The 24,252-nt window shown below is 36.9% G+C and overlaps 1 protein-coding gene across 1 annotated transcript in view; it reads right to left on the minus strand.

The window, feature by feature from the left end:
* Nucleotides 1-260: 260 nt before the first annotated feature.
* LOC145997176 (ER membrane protein complex subunit 2-like) overlaps nucleotides 261-24,252 on the minus strand; it is a 33,150-nt gene continuing 9,158 nt past the window's right edge. Inside the window, exons 4-8 of the mRNA XM_083133868.1 lie at nucleotides 17,609-17,752; nucleotides 13,073-13,229; nucleotides 8,775-8,870; nucleotides 6,020-6,117; nucleotides 261-680 (exon numbers count right to left, since the gene is read on the minus strand). Of these exons, the coding sequence (XP_082989994.1) occupies nucleotides 599-680; nucleotides 6,020-6,117; nucleotides 8,775-8,870; nucleotides 13,073-13,229; nucleotides 17,609-17,752 (577 nt within the window). The 3' untranslated portion in view covers nucleotides 261-598. The remainder of the gene's footprint in view (nucleotides 681-6,019; nucleotides 6,118-8,774; nucleotides 8,871-13,072; nucleotides 13,230-17,608; nucleotides 17,753-24,252) is intronic.

A 24,252-nucleotide genomic window follows, 5' to 3' on the forward strand; every position in this document is an offset into this window, starting at 1 on the left:
AATTTTACACAGATGTGCCTATATGGCTGATATCATACCGATTAATCTGCCCCATCCCTACTATATAGTTGACATGCACGATGAAACACAAACCCTTTTCTGTTACAAACTACATATGCTATTTTGATTGCATCAACAATCACACATCTGTGGAAAATTGTTAGTCAATTCAATCAAGATTCTGACTATTGCAAGTTATGCAATATTAACAGAAAAAATCAGAAGGCATAAGGAATAACATGTCCACCTACTTTTTTATATATATTTTTAATAACAAATAAAGCCTCTTAACACTGTACAATTCTCAGAATGCAACAAACTTTTGCAGTTTTTCTTTCTTTACAGAAATGTAACAAAAATCCACTAATAAAAATTACTTTTCTTATAACAAAATGAGAAGTTTATTATTTATATTAAATTCAGTTCCAACATACAATAATATTACATTCAGTTCCATTACACAATCTGCTGAATGTCACCATTGGGATTCAATGTTCACCTGATGTTTTTCCACGTAAACATGTTCTCGGTGGAGTGTTGCTTGCAGCCTGATCAGGGCACTGAGCAAGAACATATCCTAATTGGTGCACCGACTGTGCTATGTGGTGGTGATCGCTGGGGGAGAACTTATGCTTTCAAGTGCATCCACATAACTTGTATTTTCGGTGCGCTGCTGGTACCTGCACATGAAGAAAACAATTAGTTAAGCATACATTTGAACCAAACATAAAACATGCAGTCAACTTTCACTTCTTTAGTGCCTTGGAATGGATTACCTGGTACAACCAACAGCAAAGATGATAAAGGATGTTCCATATAGGATGCTGAATTTGAATGGAGTGCTATTGTTTTGTTTTGAGGTTGGCAGACCTGTTCTTACCAATGTTGGTATCTGTTGTCAAGCCGATTAATGTAGCCTCAATTGTTTTGACTCGTTTGTTGTGGTTTCCTTCCGAAAATCCTCGAATAATCCAGGAACGTGAAACCACGAACCCTTTTGGAACTGAAGATGGAAATCATACAGGTGATTTGGCGGCATCGGTACAGACATCTGCGAGAGGGTTATCAATAATTTTGTGAAGCGTATAAATGCATGCAGACTCAGTAGGGGTGGACATATGTCTGACATTGTATTTTATATGTAAATTGGAGATATTACTGCTTACATATATGTGAAATATAACTATTTTCATTATATTTTCCCTATTTCTATTTAATTTTCTAATTCGGCATCCTATACGGAACACCCTATAGTAGGCAAATTGTCCTTCACTATTCTTTTTTTCTTCTTTTTACTAAACATTAGGGCTGAGCCAATACCACTTTGAACCGGTACTTGAAAATTGTAACAATTAAAAATTGTTAAAAATATTGACCAATATTGGTGTCTAAATATTCTTCTCCAATGTATGCATCAATTTACCAGAAATTTGCTTTAGAATATCCAAGAATTACATTGAATATTACAATAGATATTGTAATTGCAAAATATAAGTTTTTCGTGCAAAATAAATAAAAAGTTTGAATTTTGCATACCCCGTGAAAGACCAATATGCCGGAAAAGTATCGGCTGGTATCAGTAGATGAATTTCACCCGATACATCGATATCGGCTCAGTCCTACTAAACATCCTGAGTGGTTTTAAGGAACGGAATTCTCTTTGATTTTAAGCAGATGTTGGTTGTACTCTACTTATTAATTATTTTATTTCAATTTACTATCTTTACATTGTGGAAAACAAGAATGACTGAAAATGGTAATTGAAAATTGGCCTACCATCTCTTTGCCATTGGGTGTACGAATCTAACACAAAAGGAATGCAGTATATGAATCCATGAATGAAATTAAAAGTGTGGGTGTATCAGCGCTTACGTTACTTCCATCCACCACATTATATGGGCCCAAGCCCCTTACCATAAGTACAGGGAGTGGCATAAAAATTGATCTTTTTGTTTTCATTGGAAGAATTTCTTTAATGGTGTTCGTTAACACTTACTGATTGTCACTTGCATCAGCAATGTGTGGCATTTTTACAGGCATGGATCACTGTACCAGAGCTCAACGTGCTGTAGCTGTGAGGGCATTCTATAGAAATGGTGACAGTTGCCTCTGCGAAACGAGAATATGAACGTTATTTTAATCTCGGGAGACATGATCTTATTCCATCGGCCAAAAAATCATGATGTGGGTGAAGAACTTTGAAGCTACGGGAAGTGCACTGAAGCGAAATTTTCAAAATATGAACACGACTTTGCATATTTCGCAAATGGCAATATTTGAGGATGTAGTTGGTGTGTTTGTATTTTTTTAAAAAATTAAAAAAATGTAGTATGTTTAATTGCATTTAAAAAAGCCCATTTTTATGCCACACCCTGTATTAGTAAAATCAACAAGCGTCTCTCAGGACTAAAATCTCTTTACATATCTCAAAAGCCAGTAGCGTGCGGTGACCATTTAGATAGCCGAAGCACTGAATATATTTTTTAAATAAACAATAGTACATCAAGAGGCAGGCTTGCCTTGATAAAAACACGGCACGCCACTGCTTTGCGACATTTTAGTCTGCACATTTGACATTTACCATTTCATATATTCAGACGCAAAATACATCTAAAAACACAATTCACAAATGCTACGGGATGTACTAATCTACGAAGAAATGCTATTGTACAAGAATTTAAAACTCAAATTTACCTAATCAACATCAAGATATCTTGCAATAATATTTTGTCTGTCAGATAGATTGTTCTGAAAAAATAACTAAGTTAACCGATTGAGAGAATCCTTTTTTATTTTCCACGCATCTTTCTTTTCCTTCTTCGATAAAAATAAAAGCTAAACTCAAAAATTTGGCTCAGGGCATTTATAAATATGTGTAAATTCAATGGGATTTGGGTTAATAAAAGTTGTAACGTCTACGGAGAAAACTTCACGCATAATTCCTGGAATTCAAGGAATTCCTGGTGAGTAGCCACCCTGACCAACCGTCTACCTTATCGATATCCATCCTGATTGACCTAGCCCTCACCTCAGTGGAAAGATGGCTTGCTGCCAATAAGGTCTCACCAGTGGATGTGTCTGAGGTATCCAAGTTATTGGAAATCTGCCTCGGGCACAACTACTTTCAGTTTGAAGATAAATACTTGAAAGAAACAGAAGGATTAGCCATGGGCAACCCCCTGTCTGCACCCATAGCCAACATTGTGATGCACCTAGCCGAAAAAGATATCCTTCGCTCACCAGAACTTCGGTACATACGATATGGCAGATATGCTGATGACACCATTGTCATTTAAAAAAAAGGAAGAAGAAATAGATCTACTTAAAAACTGTGCAACATTCACCCCAGGTTGAAATTCGCAATAGAATGGGAAAACCAAGGCATTATCAATTTCCTAAATCTAACCATCAAAACGAGGGGCAACAAATTCACCACCACAGTTCACAGAAAACCAGGGGCAGGGAACCAATATATCCACTCCCTTTCCAACCACCCACCCAAACATAAAGGTACAGAAGAGCTTTCTCACACTGCTCAAGTGAAGAGGATTTGAAGGCAGAAGATACCATGGTTACAGACATAGGACTTCAAAATGGGTACACGGTACATCAACTCTCTACATGATGTAGCAAAGCAGAAATGCAGGTGCGAACCTAACCAAAAGCACCCAGCCAGCAGCAATAAAACGAAATGGATTGCCTTCCCTTACCACCAGACTACATCCAACCGCCTAGCCAAGACCCTGAAACATTACATCAAACTCACACACACATCAGTGAACAAAATAGCCAGTGTCCTAAGCAAACACAAGAGATCTTTCCTTTCACCACTTGACAACCCAGAACCCAGGAGTATATGATGCCCAGTGTGAGTGCAACTCGCATTACATTGGCAGATCCATCAGATGCAGATCCGTATACAACAGCACTTATCCAATGCAAAAAAATCCCTACCCACTACCAGACTACCAAAGCACCTCAACTTTAACAAACAGGATCCAAAAAGTTTCAGTTAGGCATACAGTGCACACAATGATTGACACAAAAATCAAAGAGACGCACGCAATTATACACTTTCCGCAAGAGCTGAATATCGAGAGTGGTCAGGCACATCATGTTTGGCTCCTGATTTTGCAACAACTCAAACCTATCACACGTAACTGACGATCTGGTTACACCAGTAGCAGTATGCGAGGAAACAACAGGAACCGGAAGTCAACCCAACAGTAAAACATCGAGTTTCCCAAGTGTATGGTGGCAGAGGCCAACGAAGTAAACTTCGTGGAAATCATTTTAGTACTCACGTCTTCTCATTAAAATGTAAGTCCAGTCATAATTATCCAATCTGTGCCAAAATTTGACTTCCCTATCCTTTCGATTATACCTTGCTCTCTTAACATTGGAAGGTATTCCAGCCTTCTTAATCAGATATAAATTTCTGATACAAACTTTGTAATCCATTCAAACTACCCTATACAGGGCATTACATTTGGGTACGGGTAATTTGAAAATGCTGTGCTATGAATTGTAAAAGGGGTTATGTCCTCAAACTTTCAGATTAACAATGGATAGAGGCATGCATATTTTGTTTTTGACGAAAACACGAAATGTGAAATAACACATTGTAATGTTAATTTTTCATGTTTCTGAAAGATGTGAGGTGCATTTTCCTACCCTGTCTTGTCACGAAATAATGCGAAATGAACTGCAAAATACGAAACACACTTTTAAACCGAAATTTAGAGTTTATTTACTGCCACGACACTTTCTGAAGTCAGAATTATCCTGTGAGTTATGCAATTCACGGAAAATTGATTAATTCTGCTGTAAATATTTGAGAAGCAAAAATGGACCCCTTTATACAGGAATAAACTTAATATTCTGGTAATGACATACATGTGTTATTACAAGGGATTTCTTTATTTTGTGTAGTAAGAGCAGTTTTTAAATTAAATTTAGGGTTATATTCACAATTTTAAAACCAAAATGTAATTTTATATACTGCTTTTTCACCCCTTTTAACAGCGAAATTTTATTTTATTTACCACTTTTGAACCCGAAATTGACTGTTTTTGTACTGAAATTTTGCCTTTCTATTTACCAAAAATATGTGCCTCTAACAATGGTACATGTATTCTCCATGTACTATCTGTGGGCTTCAAAAGTACATATTCACAATAGGGATTGCAAAATCCAAATTCTGGGTAGAAAATGTGAGGATCTGGCTTTCGGAGGTACGTACTCTAAGACCTGTTCAGCATGCAAGGTTTTTTTTTGTACCACAGTATACATTCAAAACCAGAAAAAATCAGACCTATCTTTTTACATCACATGCAATGCTTTCCTTCCAATTTAAATAAAGAACCACTTGATTGTCCGGTGTCTGGTACATACACAGAACGAGGCACATGAGCGGGATGCCTCATAACCACGTTGCGGCATGTAATCGCCAGACAAAGGGTTAATTGTGCTGAACTCTTCAAAATATTGCTCATATGCACAAGAGTGCTTTCACAACTCTCTTCACTCAAACTGTTCTACCAAAGTGGCAGCTCACAAGGATAATGGTTAGTTCTTGTGCAGACACAAAGAATTGAGAAATCTGGATTCCCTCTGAAATACAGATAGCAAAATTTCCAAATCAAGATTTTAAATTTTCCGGAATCTGGATATTTCTGGGCATCCCTACTACTTCACAATGGTCCTTGATATGTGCAACCCCAATGTATTGTGTTCCGGTACTTAGGACATGGCAAAAGTTTCCTTGAACAGCTGTGTCACTGTATACCATGAGAGAGATTTTGGACACTGTTAAGTTATTTTCACTTTTGCTACAATATCACAAGAGCTCAGCACATGGTACTCACATTTCCTAACAGTTCTGGTAGAATTTGAACGTTGTACGGCTAACGTGTTGTTTGTGAAAGTTTTCAAGTTATCGCCACCCCAAGTGGATGTAAATGTTCAATGTATGTTTGCACTTTGAGGAATAATAATAGTTCCAACAGCAAAAACTTACCTATCACGAATCTGCTTCAGTGCCCACTTAGCAACCTTGGAGGCATCTTTCTTCTTTGTTGATGGACACTTGGGGGATACAGCGATGTTTGTGCTTGCCTGGAAGTAAATACATGGAATGTAGATGCAATAAATATACATACATGAAAAGGAAGATCTTGCACAATGCTTTTTTTTTAAAAAAAAATACAATGAAATCATGATTTTGCATTTTCCCACACAATACATTTTACCTTCCTGGTCCTCGAAATCTACAAGATCTGTGGTCTTAGTCCCCTGAAAATGTTCCACTGCATGTTTTGGTTTTATTCACGATGTACTGCTATTATGGAGGTGAAATGTTTTTTCTATTTCTATGTTAAATCCAATAAGAACAACAAAATCTTTTTCCATACATGCACAGTGGACTTTTTTTTTAAAAAAATTCAAACTCCAAGGTAATACAAAAAAATTGAATTATCCAAAATTCAAAGTAACAAAAATCATGCATTATTAAAAAAAATCAATAAAACCAAACTACTGTACTACAGCGTAAACAAAAATGTGGACCTTAATTGCAGTATTTTTTTGTGTGGTCCTATAGTGCAAGCAAAAAACAATTTCTCTCACAATAGCAATTATGCTTTAAGTACGTACACTCTATTGACACACAAAATCACATACATGTAAAACAAAAGAAGTTTGTGGTTTTGTATGTTTATTTTTAAATGGTTGACAAAATATTGCGTGAAAACGTTTGCTTGAGATTGAATGTGGCACGCTTCAACATTGCAAACATCATACCCTGACTAATCACAACTGACAACTGAAGGCAGATAAAAAATCATTGGCTAGTGGGGGTTCAAGGACAAACACCTGCACACAAAAGGGGTGAGAAATCCTAAGTTATTGAGGAGAGAGTGGAGACTGAATACCAGCAAACAGAAACTTTTTCTTCCCTATGGCCCACCCTTGACAGCTGCCTTCAAACTATCCAATTGAAAATTCGAATTACATATGAATTTTTAACATTGGGTTCAATAACATATGAATTTTTAACATTGGGTTAAATAGGACTTCAAAGAGGAATACATTTCTGTTCGAATTACCGAATAAAAAAAAGCCCATTGTATACAGCTTTAATACAGGGACTGTGCAGCCAAGGGAAAAAATCACAAAATACACAGCACACAACAAGGGCATGGCATGCATTTACGCATATAAAAAACATGTAATCATACAGGGTATATTCAAATGTTAATCAGCAAGGCTACCTTGCTGTGCCAACAGATGCCACAGTAAAAGACACACCCCATTCAAATAATTTTCTTTGGAATGCATTGCAAATGCATCTGAACAATATAATGAGCCAGTTGTACGAATACTAATTTGATTCACTGGCATTTCTATGAAAATACATAGGCTATAGGCCGGTTGATTGGTACGAGCACATGGCTTACTGCAGCGCCATCGCATATGTGCAGAAATAATGTGTTGACTCACGACATGCCAAGTAGAGAAATATGGCTGCTATAATCAAAGTTCCCGCCAAATGTGAGGTTTGTGGTGGAATTTGCTTTTGCAGGTGGAGGTTCATGGGACAGCCAAAATCCATTGCAGAAATAGTGCTGTATATGGAGAGAAGGTCATGAGTGAAGGTTGTGAGGAAATGGTGTTGGAATATTGACCTCAGGCATTGTTTTGGTCCACGACAATGCACACCCACATACTGCTGGATGAAAACAAGTGTTACTCCAGCAGTTTCGATGGAAGGTGTTTGACCACCCTCCCTAGAGGACCGACATTGTACAGAGCGATCAACATTTGTTTGCAAAGATGAAAGTATGGTTGGGGTCGCAGCAATTTGAGAGCAATGATGAGCTGATGGATGATGCCCGGGAGTGACCGAGTTCTCAACTGGCAACCTTCTTCTACGAGGGTATACAAAAGATGGTGCAACACTATGACGAATGCCAAATTCAGGTGGCAATTATCTTGAAAAATAGTTCAGTTGTGTGTGTGTGTGTGTGTAATAAATATGGGTTTTCTTCATTTCTGTTTTATTTCATGCCTCTCTGAGGTTATTTCTGAATAGTCCTTGTATGTGTTATGCAACATTTTTCTTGTAAAAACCAAAGACTTACACCACCATCATACTTTCAAACATGAAAGAGAATGCTTATCAAGTCACAGTGAGTGACTAATTTAAATTTCAGTGCTTTATTTTGAATTTTTTTGTGAATGATATTATTTCTTTATTTTTAGGATCCTTAGAAGAAAAGGTATATAATTCCACCAATGTCTATACATTAATGCATTTTTAACACGTTTCAGCCTCTGATAAATATGCTCACACTAATATGAGCAGAGGCTGGTTTTCAAGGTGACCCTGATACAATTGAATTTCTGACTTTAAATTTAAAATACTAAGTACAAAACAAATACACTTCTTGAAAGTGCTTTCACACATGCATGCACAAATTAAAATTACAATAAATGAAAAGAGACAATTAAAATCAGCCCCCCAAAAAAGAATCAGCAAGCATTAAGAAAATTATATGCTAAGATTTCCTCAGTATGTCCTACATTAGCAGTGTTTTAAAACTATGACTTATTTTTTAAACAAATTCATTACACTTAATCATATAAAACAGTGCAGCCATTAAAATATATTTTCTAAAAAGTGTGATCTATATAACACTGCTGATTTATTTTTCTAATGCATACAGTCACACACCTATATAACTAATCTTCTCTGCATGAGTCACCATACATACCAGAAAAACTCCATACAAAGCCCGCATGTTGTTTGGATTCAATTTCACTGCTTGGGAAAAGTGGGCTCGCGCTATTTCATAATTCTCAAAGCCACCCTGTAAAGAAATACAGCATCTATGAGTAGAGGCACATATTTTTGGTAAATAAAAAAAGCAAAATTTCGGTACAAAAATGGAGTCAATTTCAGGTTCAAAAGCGGTAAATAAAATAAAATATCGGTGTTATAGCGGTGAAGAATTGGATGAAAAGTGGTATATAAAAAGACATTTTGGTTTTAAAATTGTGAATATAATCCTAAATTTGATTTAAAAACTACACTTATTCCACTGAATTAACATTTCACTTCTAATAGCACATTTATGTAGTTATCAGAGTATTAAGTTTATTTCTGTGTAAAGGAGTCCATTTTTGCTTCTCCAATATTAACAGCAGAATTAATCAATTTTCCGGGAATTGCATAACTCTCAGGATATTTCAGACCTCAGAAGTCTGTGAATAAACCCTAAATTTCGTGTTTGAGTTAATTTCGCTTTTTGCAGTTCATTTCGCATTATTTCGTGACAAAACATGGTCACAAAATGCATCTCACACCTTTCAAAAACATGAAAAATTAACACTACAATGTGTTTTTTCACATTTAGTTTTTTTTGTCAAAAACGAAATATGCATGCCCCTATCTATGAGACATTACAGGAACTTAGTATCATTACAGAATAACAAACTTTTTATCTTCCCATCATTTCAACAAAAGACAATCCAGTTTTATTTGCTAGGAACCCAAAATAATTTTTCGCAAGAATTCTTTGTATCAAGTATCTGTTAGGGTGCTTAATTTTATCAGATGACTAGTTGATTAGATATCTGGAATACAGTGGGCACTCTCTTAACCGGCCTTGGTTCAACTGGATGCTCAGCTGAGGTAAAATGATTTCTTCTTCTAGGATACAGTACAGCCTTCTATAAATACATGTTGTACTGTATGTATTTTTAAAGATGTAGTGTACAATTGTTTAGTTTAAAAAATACACCTTGTCCGAAAATGATTATAGTTTCTAGTAGTTGGTATATTGCAACATGTACGATAAGAACGGCTGCGGAAGTTTGCTACCTCGAGTGCTTATCATTTGTTTCCCATCAGTCACAGCAGCGTAAGTGAATAACAAGATAGCGACGTCCATGTAGAAGTCTTTTTGTGTCATTGAATTTGCTGTTTCAGTTCAGCGAGTTGGAAGTAAAGTGTATGTAGCACCTCTACCTGCCGACTTGCCAGATTTGAGAAACAGGATTGTTGCATCTGTTCATTCTATTACTCCCGACATGCTGATCCGTATTTCGGAAGAATTGGACTACCAGATGGATGTGTGATGTGTTACGAAAGGTGCTCACATTGAGCATTTAAAGGTACACGATGTAAACTTGTTGAGTTGTTTTTTACTCCCACATAAGCTTTGTCCTTGTATATAAGGGAAATGAAACGACTATGAAACAAGTTGGAAGCAAATACGGAAGTGATATTAGGTCCTCAAAGTGAAGCAAAGCCTTTGTAAGGTAACTTATTCGTTTAATCACTAGGGCATGCATATTTCGTTTTTGACGAAAAAACGAAATTTCAAAAAACACATTGTAGTGTTAATTTTTCATGTTTTTGAAAGGTTTGAGATGCATTTTGTGACCATATTTTGTCACGAAATAATGCGAAATGAACTGCAAAAAGCGAAATTAACTCTTAAACACGAAATTCAGGGTTTATTCACCGACACGACACCTTCTGAGGTCTGAATTATCCTGAGAGTTATGCAATTCCCGGAAAATTGATTAATTCTGCTGTTAATATTGGAGAAGCAAAAATGGACTCCTTTACACAGAAATAAACTTAATACTCTGATAACTACATAAATGTGCTATTAGAAGTGAAATGTTAATTCTGTGGAATAAGTGTAGTTTTTAAATCAAATTTAGGATTATATTCACAATTTTAAAACCAAAATGTCCTTTTTTATACCACTTTTCATCCATTTTTTCACCGCTATAACACCGATATTTCATTTTATTTACCGCTTTTGAAACCGAAATTGACTCCTTTTTTGTACCGAAATTTTGCTTTTTTATTTACCAAAAATATGTGCCTCTACTAATAGTGGATTCAAATAACAAACTGTACAGTGATACAGTAGTTTTCTATGCTTTTCCTGCTCATCTTGGGAAGTGATGTAGTGATGTTTACTGTATTCCATTATACAGGCTGTCCGAATTGAAATGTCCTAATTTCAAATATTTATATTAAACATAATATACAGGCAAGAACAGTGTGGTAGGTGGTATATGGTAGCTTAGCTGTGGAAATTTTAAGTAGGTAATGAACAGTACGGATTTGTTTATTTTGTATCGTTCCAGGGGGTGAAATGTGAAATTGACAACCAATGCTTAAAGAGCGCAAACTGTGTTGTGGTACGCAGAATTGGGATCCATTATTGCATTTCAACGACGGTTTCGTGCAGAGTATCACAGAGACCCTCCCGATGCCAAGAGAATCAAGGCGTGGAAAGCAGCGTTTCTAGATACAGGATTTGTCGCTAAGAGGCATGGTGGTGGCCGATCACGAACATGAGAGGAAAACGTTCAGCGCATTGCAGATGCATTTGCACGAAGTCCCAAGAAATTCATTTGTATGGCATCACGTGAGATTGCTTTCCCAAATTTTGTGTACGGGTGGATTTCTTGCAACAATGGATCCCAATTCTGCGTACAACCACACAGTTTGCACTTTTTCAGCATTGGTTGTCATTTTAACTTTTCACCCCCTGGAACGATACAAAATAAACTAATCCTTACTATTCATTACCTATTTAAAATTTCCACAGCTAAGCTGTCATATACCACCTTCCACATTGTTCTTGCCTGAATATTATGTTTAATATAAGTATTTGAAATTAGGGTGTTTCAATTTGGACACCCTGTATAAATCGGTTTAACCGGCTAAGGGTATTATTCTGTGGTGGCCGGTTAAGAAGGTGCCCCACTGTAATTACTAGAGGCATGCATATTTAGTTTTTGACGAATACATGAAATGTGAAATAACACATTGCAATGTTAATTTTTCACGTTTCTGAAAGGTGTGTGGTGCACTTTCCTACCCTGTTGTCACGAAATAATGCGAAATAAACTGCAAAATAGACTTTTAAACACGAAATTTAGAGTTTATTTACCGACGCGACACTTTCTGAAGTCAGAATTATCCTGCGAGTTATGCAATTCATGGAAAATGGATTAATTCTGCTGTAAATATTTGAGAAGCAAAAATGGGGCCCTTCATACAGGAATAAACTTCATATTCTGGTAATGACATAAATGTGTTATTAGAAGGGATATGTTTATTTTGTGAAATAAGTGCAGTTTTTAAGTCAAATTTAGGATTATATTCACAATTTGAAACCAAATTGTCATTTTATATACCACTTTTTCACCGCTATAACAGCAAAATTTTATTTTATTTGCCACTTTTGAACCCGAAATTGACTGTTTTTGTACCAAAATTTTGCTTTTTTATTTACCAAAAATATGTGCCTCTACTAATTACAAAATAAGGTTTTCTCAACATATTTCCAGACTGAAAATCATCAATCAGAAAGAGCTTTCAGTATTGATAATGCAGCAACAACTTACCTTGAAGCAGGTACACAAAGAAAATAAAAAACTTTAACTCAAAGCTTTGCATCCCATAATGAAAATGTAGTCATGGACACTTCTGGGTCGTAACGATTCCAATAAAATTCAATGGGATCATAACAACACAGAACTGTCTGTGACTGTACATGACGGTTGGGAGTTGTCTCCCTCTCCCAACCTCATGTACCATTCTGTGATGACCGTGAGATGGAGTTGATGTTTGTGCTCTTTTTTTTAATGTACTTGTTTCAAGATAAGTCAGATATGATCATGCTGGCACATAAAAATTCTGTTAACAAAACACAAGAGGAACTGTTGAAATTTCAATGCTTGCAGATGTCACTTTCACCAAGCTGAAGTGGACAGATCACTGCATGGCCTCCTAGATCTCCGTATCTAAACCCTCTAGGCTTCTTTTGGTTACACATCAAAGAGTGTCTACAACCAAACTCCAGTAGCAGATTTGTGAATCTGCATTGAAGGCCCCTGCTGCTTGCGAAACAGTTACTCTGCTTGCGAAAAAAGTTACTCTACAGATGCAGGAAAACACCTGTTAAAATTTCAACATTCATCTTGCCATGCCTCATTTCTACTAAAAATTCATTCAAATGTACAGTTGGTTGCTACCTACCTGAGTGTAACGAATTTCAGCGTATCGCTGATGAATCAAGTGATTGTGAGGGTTATGCAGTATCAGTTCCTCCATGCAGAAAGAAGCATGTGCATAATCCTGCTCCAGAAGATACAAATCGCACAGCTCCTGCCATGCTTCTTGGTCGCTCATGAAACTGAAACAAAGTGAGATTCAGATAATTTACAGCACTAGAGAGAAATTAGGGGTTCACACATAGCCCACAACATTTTGGCGTTGAACCAGTGTTGTGAGGACAACTGGGGAGTTACTTGAAAAGAAGAAGTAGCGAGCACTGGGCTTGAAAGCCACAAAACAGCAGTGATGGGACCCAATGAATGACAATGCTTCACCCAATAAAAAAGCAGCTCTGGCTGGCCTTGGCCCTTAGAGGGCTGTTGCGCATGGAGAAATTTTGAACTAATAATTAGCTGAGCAGATACCACTTTGAACCCATACTCTTGCCAATTCCCATCAGCTTGATTTAAATCATATCAAAATAATTTATAGAACAATGCATATTAGCGTTGTAGATATCAGAATCAATTTTGCTGAAAGTACATTAATCTCGTAATCATTCAATGAAGTTTATTAGGCTCTTAGATAAACTAACATTTTCAAAGGAAAAGCACGGGAACAAAACATATGTACTCGTGGGGTATTATGTAAACTGTGAACACATTAAATTTCTGTTGCTTAGAAAGAAATATCAAATATTTTGTGCAGAATAATACACAAAATACTAAACCCATTAAACTGTAAACAATGTCATTATCATTGAGCTCTAAATAAACATGCCAGCTGATAATATACTGCAAATTATCATTAAAAATCACTAAAATTCACCTCTAAAGACTGTAAAAAATATTTAAAGTTACAATTACAAATTTTATACAAAATGTTTTAGTATTTTTACTGGAAGAAAAGTTACTTAAATTATTATATAGTGTCATTAACACTCAACAAACGTTTCCAAAGTAGGTTCATATGTACAGTATTAAACAGGAAAGTGTATATTTGTGTGTAAATATATTAATTTTTTTTATTTGCTTTAATCAAAAAATGGATAAAACATTTTACAGAGTGGTTTATCAGAAAATATCTTTCACATAAAAAAACAATTTATATGCACTATATTGGAAAACATACAAGCAATTTGATCCAAGTTTTTAATAAAAATTACGAACCGTTACTTCATTTTATAAAATCTTCAAAAATTACATTTCAAAATAAAATTCTTGATTTTTATCCACCTTCATTCCCACTGACACAAATATTGAAAATTGTTACAATTTAAAAGTTATTCAAAATACTGGTCAATATTACTGTGTAAGTATTCTAGGTAAAGGTAAAGTAAAGTGCTCCCCTGTGCATAGCACCACGCCATGAAGGCGTATAGGGGGTGTGGGGGTAACGCCCCACACTTGCTTGATCCGGTCGTGAGTGGGGGTGATGTGATCAGCATCACGCCCCTGACCGCCTTTACCCCCCAGGGTTTCCCCCAGGTACCCATGTTATTCGACGCTGGGTGGGTGCCGGGGCCGCTTCCATCATTCAAATTCTTTTTATATTTTTACTTGAATTTTTTAAATTTTAAGTTTATTTTCTTCCAATCTTGGCTAATCACATCGATGAGAATGAGTGATAGCACAATGAATGTAAACTCACAAAGAACACTAATTCCCAGTTGAGACTTCAACCAGAGAACTTTGGTGGCAAGATAGAAAGTTGATCACTTAACTAATCGTACACCAACATGGCTAAAAGACTGATTGATTGAGTTAGTGTTTTAAGTCTACTTTATGCACAGTGGACTGAACCTACAGTTTAAAGTGTGATCTGAATAACTATGTGCCTCCACCGGGTATCGAGATGGCTAAAAGACTATGTGGAATGATTCTAATTAAGAGGTTCCCAAACCTTTTCGTTTCACGGCACCCCTGGTGTTTAAAGATTTTCCTGTGGTGCCCTAGTAAGAATGTGGGCCTATCTAACACTTGCAACACTCAGTGAGTGTGGTTAGGTTCCTTGCATTAGTTAAAAATATATACACATACAGTCAAAACCCCATTTGACGTTTTTCAGGATCCCATAAATAAAAAATGTAAAATCCGGTAAAAGTAAAAAGTGGGAAAGCATAAGGAAGGGGTGAAACTCAAGTGTCAGTAAGAAAGGACTACACAATCGACTTTGTAGGTGGTATATTGGTGTCAAAAATTATTTAACAACGGGAAATAAGTATGATAATGAATGTCTAAGGACAAAAGCAAGACATGCTGTGAAAGTCAATAACGGATTAACGGGATCCACTTTCGAAGGTAGAAACGGTGGATGACTGCTTCTAACTGCCACCTATTAGGTTCAGTTTATGCATCTGATCCTGTGAGATGTTTACTCTGTAAATTGGTAATTAGTTGATATTTTTAGATGTCCCGAGTAATTGGAAAGGGGGGGGGGTGATCATTTATAGCTGGACTCCAAGCATCTTTATATACTGTAATCAAAGTGTCCTCAAGACGTGCAGAATGGTTCAGATTCCACTTTGAGCTGCATATGAATCCAGTCCAGATCAGCCCAACAGCATGAAGTGAACAAAACAAGCTTTGTCAAACTTATGCATTTTTAGACATCACAATACATTATCAGTGACGCGTGCAGGATTTTTGAAAGGGGGAATGGAGTTACTTATACTTTTTATAGTAGTCAGCCCTTACTTTGCCACCTTCTCCTGCCTTTGAAGTTTTTTCTAAAAAAAAATACTGGGCAGACCAAGGGGCTTCTGACCCCCATCACCCCCCCTTTGGGCATGCCACTGATTTTTATTTACATCCATGTTAATTGACGATTTATTATTGGATTTAGAAGTCTTGCGGAGGGCAAACACCCCTTCCACCAATAGTTTCCCCGTAAATAACGTGCTTCCTTTTTTTTTTTTTTTTTGGTCTTCCCGTCATTGTTTAATATTGCATGATTTATTTTCAGCACATGAATGGTTCCGAAGAAAAGTGGTGATTATATTATTCTTAGCATCATGTGCATTTCCTTCCTGCACTGCTCTGTGTGTTCAAGGTGTATATCAGAAGGCAGAACAAGAAAAAAAATAGCTTTTCTTTTTCTAACTCCTAGCTTTGTGTCATATCCGTGTTTCCTAAGCATCAAAACAAAACAACCTTCCGAGAGGAGATTAAAAACAATGTCGTTTTCTTCCCTTCAGAGTGGATGAGGAGTCATACCTTTGAGGAATCATTTGGCGCCGGTTGCCAGCTGCCCGTTGCTCACAGACATCCCTGTATTGGAAGGGAGGGGAAGGGGAGAACTGACAAACAGGTGGTGGGTGTGCTTATTTTCGGCCAAGTTGCAGGAAGAAAGAAGGAAGGGGGAGGGGAGAAGAATCACTGCTTGAAGCTCTCCCATGTTGACGTCAAAGCTTCAGACATATGAGCAAGATTTCCGATGCGGGGCATTATAGAATGATCAAGGGGCTGAATCCTTCAATTACTGCATAGCTCTGCACAGTGCCTGAGTAATGAGCTCATGTGGGGGAAGATGGGTGTCTTTTATTTTTCACTTGCAGTATGCTATGTTCGTTGAATGCATGTATTCAGGTTGAAGAGGAACTGCGTAATTTTAGACGCCAGAGGAAAGTCTCTTCGCCATTATTTTAATTGGTTAAGATGTCTCGTGTAAGGGTGCTCACTTCCACACGAGCAAGAAAATCAAGGCAGAAAACCTTTGTTGTTTTCAGTAATTACAAGACTAGTGATTTTGGATGCACGATATCGGAAATTTGATATCACGATATATCATCATGAAAATATAATCACAGACGATACAATACTATATTTTTCCATATCGTGATATCAGCCATATATATTGTCTCCAAGATATATATCGCCAAATATCGTGATGATATATGGGGGGGACATCGCTGACATGATATATATTGCTAAAATATCATGATATATCGCCAAATATGACAATACATCACAAACACGATATATATGGCCAAAATATCATCTACTTGATATCGCCTCGATGATATTTTTTCAATATCGCGATATATCATCTGGATGATATATCACCCAACACTGCTAGTGATGATACCATAGGGGGCATGAGAAAGCCGGAGCCTGACTGGATGAACGTATTAAGCGGGAAAACGTATAATGCGGGAACGTAATATCGGGGTTTCACTGTACTTCAAATTAAGAAACATTTTACATGTAAAAAATACTAAATAAGCAAATATTTGGAACAACATAATCATTTCAGTGAAAATAATGAAACATATCACGGCGTCCCTAAAACCCAGCCACGGCACACCAGGACACTGCGGTGCACACTTTGGGAATCACTGCTCTAGTTTATTATGCAAGACAAGACAAAAACATTACCAGCATATGGTATTTAGTAGTAATTGCAAAGATTTGCCATTAGCATAAAAAATAGTTTAAAACAAAAGAAAGATAAAAACAACATAAAAAACTAGACAAAACTATAACAATACATACTGTCATTATATTTATAAAGACTTACTTTTTGAGGTACTCGACAAGTTCTTTAATTGCCTCTGAAATCTTGCCTTTTGCTTTCAGAATAGCCACCTTACGTTTTCGTGGAGCTGCATTAGTCTCATCTCGCTTTATTATAGACTCCAAAACATCCAGGGCCTTATCGTACCTGAAAATTCAAGACTTTTATGTGCAATATGAACATAAAATATACATAACTACTCTATCTGAAGCTCATCAAAATAATAATAATACACCAGTGGACTCTCTTTAATTCGAATTTTGGATAATTCAAAATTTTTTTGTGTCCCTTTAGGGTTGAAATTAAAAAGAGTCCATTGTATTTTTAAAACTATGCACAACACAACCCTTTTTAAGGGAGAGGAATGAGATGATGGTTTACCAACATATGAGAGAGAGTCAAATGAAGGATTTAATTTGTTTTGGTTTATCATCATGTCAATTTTTGCATGTAGAATTGCAGAACTTTTCTGCATTTTAACATAAATCCATTGCTGATCTACGAGGATCATTCAAGAAATAAGTTTCCCTATGTTGTAATATTTTTATTTGGTAAAATATACATGCAAACTCTACATGTCTAGATAAGTACATACCTGTACTACTTTTCAACATAATTGCCTTGCCCATTGAGGCATTTGTCCCAACGCTGCACCAGCTTATCAAAGGCCTGTGCAAAAAAGTCTGGGCTCAGGGCTTGCAACACTTGTCTTACAGCGGCCTGGACTTCTGCATCAGTTGGCCACCAAACGAAACTTTATTCTTCTCTTATCTCAGATCAGTTCATCCACTTTTACAATGTTCTCATCAGTGGAGTCAGTTGAGGGACGACTGGATCGAACTTCATCAAAAAATCCCTACTCTGCCTTCGGTGAACATGTTGCACCACCTTCTGAGCATCTGCACAGACATTACATGTCACCGTACACAGCAACCAGCTTCCTGTGGATGTCAGGCCATTTGCCCATTCGTACCGAAACACGGCACGCACTTCTTCCTGACACCAGATGTCCAATACATGTGCACCTGCCATGCTACCCTCCTCTCTAATGGCACGACCTCGGCGTTTCACAATGTTCTGTCCTTTCCTTCCCCTCTGTGGGAGAAATAATGCCCATTGTTCCTTGAAGACAACATATACGGCTTGTCAAGTATGTGCAGTGTTACTCAATTGTTTTTGTAACAAATTTTATGGCACAGGGAAACTTATTTATTCAATGATCCTCGTATATAAGTCTGAACTAGTACCTGTATACCTCATGAATAATAATCTTTGGGATACATATGCTGTCACTTATGAGTACACTGAGGATGCATGTTTTTATTGGAAGGACATATTCAAAAAATAATTGATTATGTGAACATTCTGACAAAAATGTACGGAAATGGAGGCATGTCGTACTTACATATGTATAATGTGCACTCTGGCTTTGGATGGGGAAAAGCAACAAACAATTATATCTCGTATATAATGCGCAGTACAATTCAGGTTCAAGAAATTTCTTTCTTAGTTGTAGGTTCTAAAGCTGTTGCTACCCTGATCAAGTGCAAATGACACCATACCTATTCACCTAGTCACCAACCCATGCCACATCCCCCTCCTCCTCCACTGTGTTTAGCATCCCAATGTTTTCTCTTCTGTAACCACCTTGTTTGTTCTCTTAATAGAAAAAAGTGAGATCAAAATTATGTTATGGATTTGCAGGACTCAGGAAGTTATTGCCCGTCAAATACAGCTGATACACATTCCATGTGGTGGAAGGTGCATGCTTCAATTCTGCACTGCTTTTCTCGTGTTGCAAATATTCCCATTACAAGGTGAAAAACCATAGGAAATGGCCATTTCACTCTTATAGTGTTTTTCTTTTCCAAATTATTATTACTAAAGAAATCCAACCAGGTAATTTGTATTTGCACATGTTGATATGTGCAGTGACATGGTGAAAATATGCGTGACTTTAGTGCTGGTTGTCCAAATTATTCCATAGATAATACGCACCACAGTTTTGGGGGGCAAAAATTTTGGAAAATGTGCACATTATGCATGAGTAAGTACAGTATTTATGTTGCATATTTTGGCAACTTTGACCATAAACGCACCTTTTATTTTATTTTGCATATAATGTGCATATTTTACGGAATTTGTCAGGAATGTTATTTCTTTTTAGCCAAATGTAAGGTTTCCAGTCTTCCCAACAGGAGAGAGTAATGAGTTGCCGCAAACACTTTCCTATCTTAAGAGTCAGTCATCATTCGTTGGGCCTCCCCGATGGCATAGTGGTAATGTCATCGCCTTGTAATCAAGGAGTCCCAGGTTCAATACCCGGTGCAGCCACATAGTGGTTCGGATCCACTTTAAACTGTAGGTCGAGTCCCAATTAGCTTTACTGTACAAAAAATGGACTTAAAACACAAACTCAATCAATCAGTCAGTTATTTGTTACTAGTTGTGTAAATCTTGAGCTCCAGGATGCCTAAAGAGAAGAGTTCACACAGTTCTAGTATAAGAAAATGGATTGGTGGGTACAAGCGGTCAGCCTTTGACAGAAGCCCTTTCCAAAATCAAAGATGCTGAAGCAAGATTTGAGGGAAATTCCTCAAGGTCATCGAAAATGTAACACGTTCCAGATGGTAATGAAAACAATCCTTATTTGAATCACTTGAAGAAAGTGTATTTGGTTTTGGAAGGACATTGTGAAGGTATGCTGCCACAAGAGCATTTATAGCATGTTCCGTATATGACGTTTGCCTTGGTTATGTCAGTTTCATCCCTGAGCTGCTATTGCGAGAGAAAATGTAGTGTCCGATATATCGGACTCTATGCTCATTGAGCACTTTATGCATATTTTCCATTTTCTGTAAAATTTTCGATACCTTTGATGTTTAGACATTGTCAATGTATATATGTGTATGTATGTGTGTGTGTGTGTGTGTTTGTGCATTAGTGTGTGTATGTGTGCATATATGTGTGTATGTGTGAGCGTTTGTGTGTGCGCATTAGTGTGTGTATGTCTTCATGTGTATGCATATATGCATGTATGTGTGCATGTTTATGCATTAGTGTGTGAATGTGTGCATGTTTATGCATTAGTGTGAATGTGTGCATGTTTGTGCATTAGTGTGTGTATGTGTGCGTGCATGTGTGTGTGTAAGATCAAATTTTGACTACTTTGGAGAATGAAGATGTGGGGGAGGAAGAGGAACAACTCATTTATGTTACACCAACAGTGGATGGCAAGGATACAGACGAAGACAGTGATAAATCTGATGATGAGCATGCGGCCAATCTAAACAATTTTTGGCAAAATACGGTAATGAGCGTTTGTGAGGTGCAAACTAAAATACGAAGTTGTGTTGATTGTGAAGGTTCATCCAGTAATGTAGAGTCTACATCTACCACTACACATGACACTGGTGCTTCAAAAAAAGAATACGTCTTCAGACAAAATCAAGACCCTTGTGGAAGAAAAGTCTACCTTCATTCTAATCACAAACTGAGTGCTGACCTATTGAACCATCTGAAGAAACACGAAACTGTGAATCACCATTAGACTTTCATAATTTATTTTTTGATGAGGACATGCTAAATCTTATAACAAATCAATCCAAATTGTATGCTTCACACAAAAATATTGATCTTGATTTGACGAAAGAAGAACTTCTTGTTGTTCTTGGTGGTCTCTTGTTGTCAGGTTATGCAAAATATTCAAACAAACGTATGTTTTGGTCAAAAGAAAAAAAAAATCCTTCGATATTTTCTGAAAGAATTTGTTGTGGTCGGTTTGAGACTATTCTGCATAATATTCATTTGAATGAAAATACAGAAATAGATGAGTCCGATCGTCTGTACAAGATACCGCCATATTTTGAGAAACTTTCCTCATCTTTCGAACAGCATGGGGGTGTGGACGAAGTGCTTTCCAACGACGAGAGTATGATTCCTTACTACGGGAGGCACTACGCAAAACAGTTCGTCAGAATTGATCTATTTTGGGTTCAAGAACTGGGCAAAAAAGCTGTAGTAGTGGTTACATGATAGATTTCCAGTTGTACACAGATACAAACTGATAACGGACGACTGTGTTCTGTACTGTAATAATAAAAATTTTGTGTATATTAGTTGATTTCTATTCCAAACGATTCCTTTTGTATTGTTTCTTCGAAATTTGTGTATGTATTTATGCATGTATGTAAACATACACATGACCAGTGGCAGCGATTAGGGGAGCAGTACCCTCCCCATTTTTCGTCACTTTTGCACCTGCATTATGATAGACCTTATCTAAAAAGGGAAATATACTGTCCTTGTCCCCTACATTTGGCATTGGAACTTCCCCCCCCCCCCCAACGTTTTTGAACCCAATATCTGCCACTGCACATGACTGATCTTAAGGGTTTCATTTTCTTTTGGTTACATATTTTCCACAGCAATACTTTTTCCTTGGGACAGCTATTTATAGACAAAACATGAAAGTGGTCATTATGCACAGTGTCCGATTTATTGGACACACGGAAGTGATCGTAGTGCACAGTGTCCGATTTATCAGATGCACTGTATCTCTTACATACATTGTAAAAATGAAAATGTATCGTATATTGTGTCTTATTTGAATTGTACTGATACCAAAACCATGAAAAAAATTTCATGACTGGGGTTTGTAAACTTTATGCATTAATGAGTTAACAGAGAAACAAAGGAAATTTACAGTTGAAAATGAATAAGAAACCTTAGTTGTTTACTGTTACACAAATTATTGTGCGCAGCTCTGATCCAACATTTTCAGTAAAATTGACCTTGACATTTTGTCTAATTTGTGTAATAGTTTTACCAAATATTCCCATTTCGTAAAATAAGAGATTGCATTTGTGCTTACAACTTTCTAAGAATTTGCATATATTTAAGGCATTTTGGCATATTTTGGTAGTTTTCAGTGCACATAAATTCTGTGTACTTGAGTCACTGTGAATGTCATTCCACCAATCTGCTTGCAAAATGAGGTCATCGTCAAACTTCCTCCTCCATTAATGAACTTGCGGGCATGGTAAACATACATAGATGTATTGAATTTTGATTTGTCAGAGAATTTCCATAAGTTTTAGGCTTTCAGAGGACAAGAAACGACTGCCCTTAACCCCTTGAATCCCAGCCTGTAGATAGAGAGCAGGATCACACGACCGTGATACTTCAATAACGGTCTCGTAAATGTTTCTCACATAAAATAAATGGATAACATGATCATCACTTAGTATTTATTTCTTTTTAATGCTGACCTCCGCTGCGGATTGGTTATAACAGCATGCTACGATGACAAGGGCTAAAGATTCGAATCCTCTCTCCTGCATAAGGGGGGCAAGGTGGGTCAGTTGCCCCCCCCCCCCTCATTTCACCACTTTTTTTGCTGCACTATGCTAAATCTTATGTACAAAGGGAAATATACTGTCTTTGCAAACCCCCCCCGTTTAGGAACCAAATCGCCACCACTTCGCCTGGGCATAGGTGTTCTTTGTGAGCATCCCTTCGTCAATATCATCATACCATCGCTCCTCCTCATCTTCACAATTGGCCAAAAATGGCAGAAAAGCCAAGTAAAATAAAATAAATATATCAATCAATTATTTCTTTATAACTCTATTATTCATATAATTCTCCTTTTTTTTAAAAAAAACAAGGGGATGAATTCTCACTTACATCACTGAAAGGATCGTTCACGTATGTCCAATCTCCGACCGACTTTGCCTTGTCTTCCGCATCGGATATATCTGAATATTCAGACTTAATACAGTCACTGTCCTCTTCTTCCGAAACATATCCTATCTATCCTACTCCTCCATATTTCTCTGCTTTTGTTTTACAAAATATGCAACGATACAAAAACACACAATCTCCTCAATAGCACGGTTACGTAGTTTCAGCAACGGATGGCATAACGTACGTGCTTTGCTCGCGATAGTCACATTCTCAAATGACGTACAGCAACACGTAGACTTTGGTCCTTCCCAACCAGAGACATTCGTACGTTGTCTTGGCCATTACCATGCAAATATATTTGTTAACGGTACAAGTGTGTTGTGGGAGGTCTCATCCTTACATTGGCAAAAATTGCATTGATCAGTGTTGCAGCCTTGAGATCATTTTGGGAATAATAATGTAACTTTGAGGTTAATTTTTGTTGGACCTTTAAGATTTTCATAGACCCTTCCCCCTTGTACTTCTGTCACTTAGTGGAATGGAAACATGTAATCAAAGAATTTGCATGAAATGCAATAATTCTAGCATGAAGAAAAATATCACAAATTTGAGATTATGCAGGATAAATGTACAAATTTTCTCAAATACAATGCTAAAAATAAGGAGGGACCAAAACATTTTTTTTGTTGAAATTGATATAATACAAAATTGGAAATACATGAAGATGAAGATTTTGAATTCACCTTACCATATGCAACCTCATAATAGTATTTTTACTTTAGAAAAAGTACTTGATTGATTGACTCTGTATTTTAAGTCCACTTTGTGCACAGTAAGGCTAATCATGACTGGACCTACAGTTTAAAGTGAGATCCGAACTAATATGTTCCACCACCGGGTATCGAACTCGGGACCCATTGATTACAAGGCGACAATGCTATTACTGCACCATGGAAGAG

Source organism: Lepisma saccharinum, chromosome 13, assembly GCF_977018435.1.
Source record: "Lepisma saccharinum chromosome 13, izLepSacc3.1, whole genome shotgun sequence".
Lineage (NCBI taxonomy): Eukaryota > Metazoa > Arthropoda > Insecta > Zygentoma > Lepismatidae > Lepisma > Lepisma saccharinum.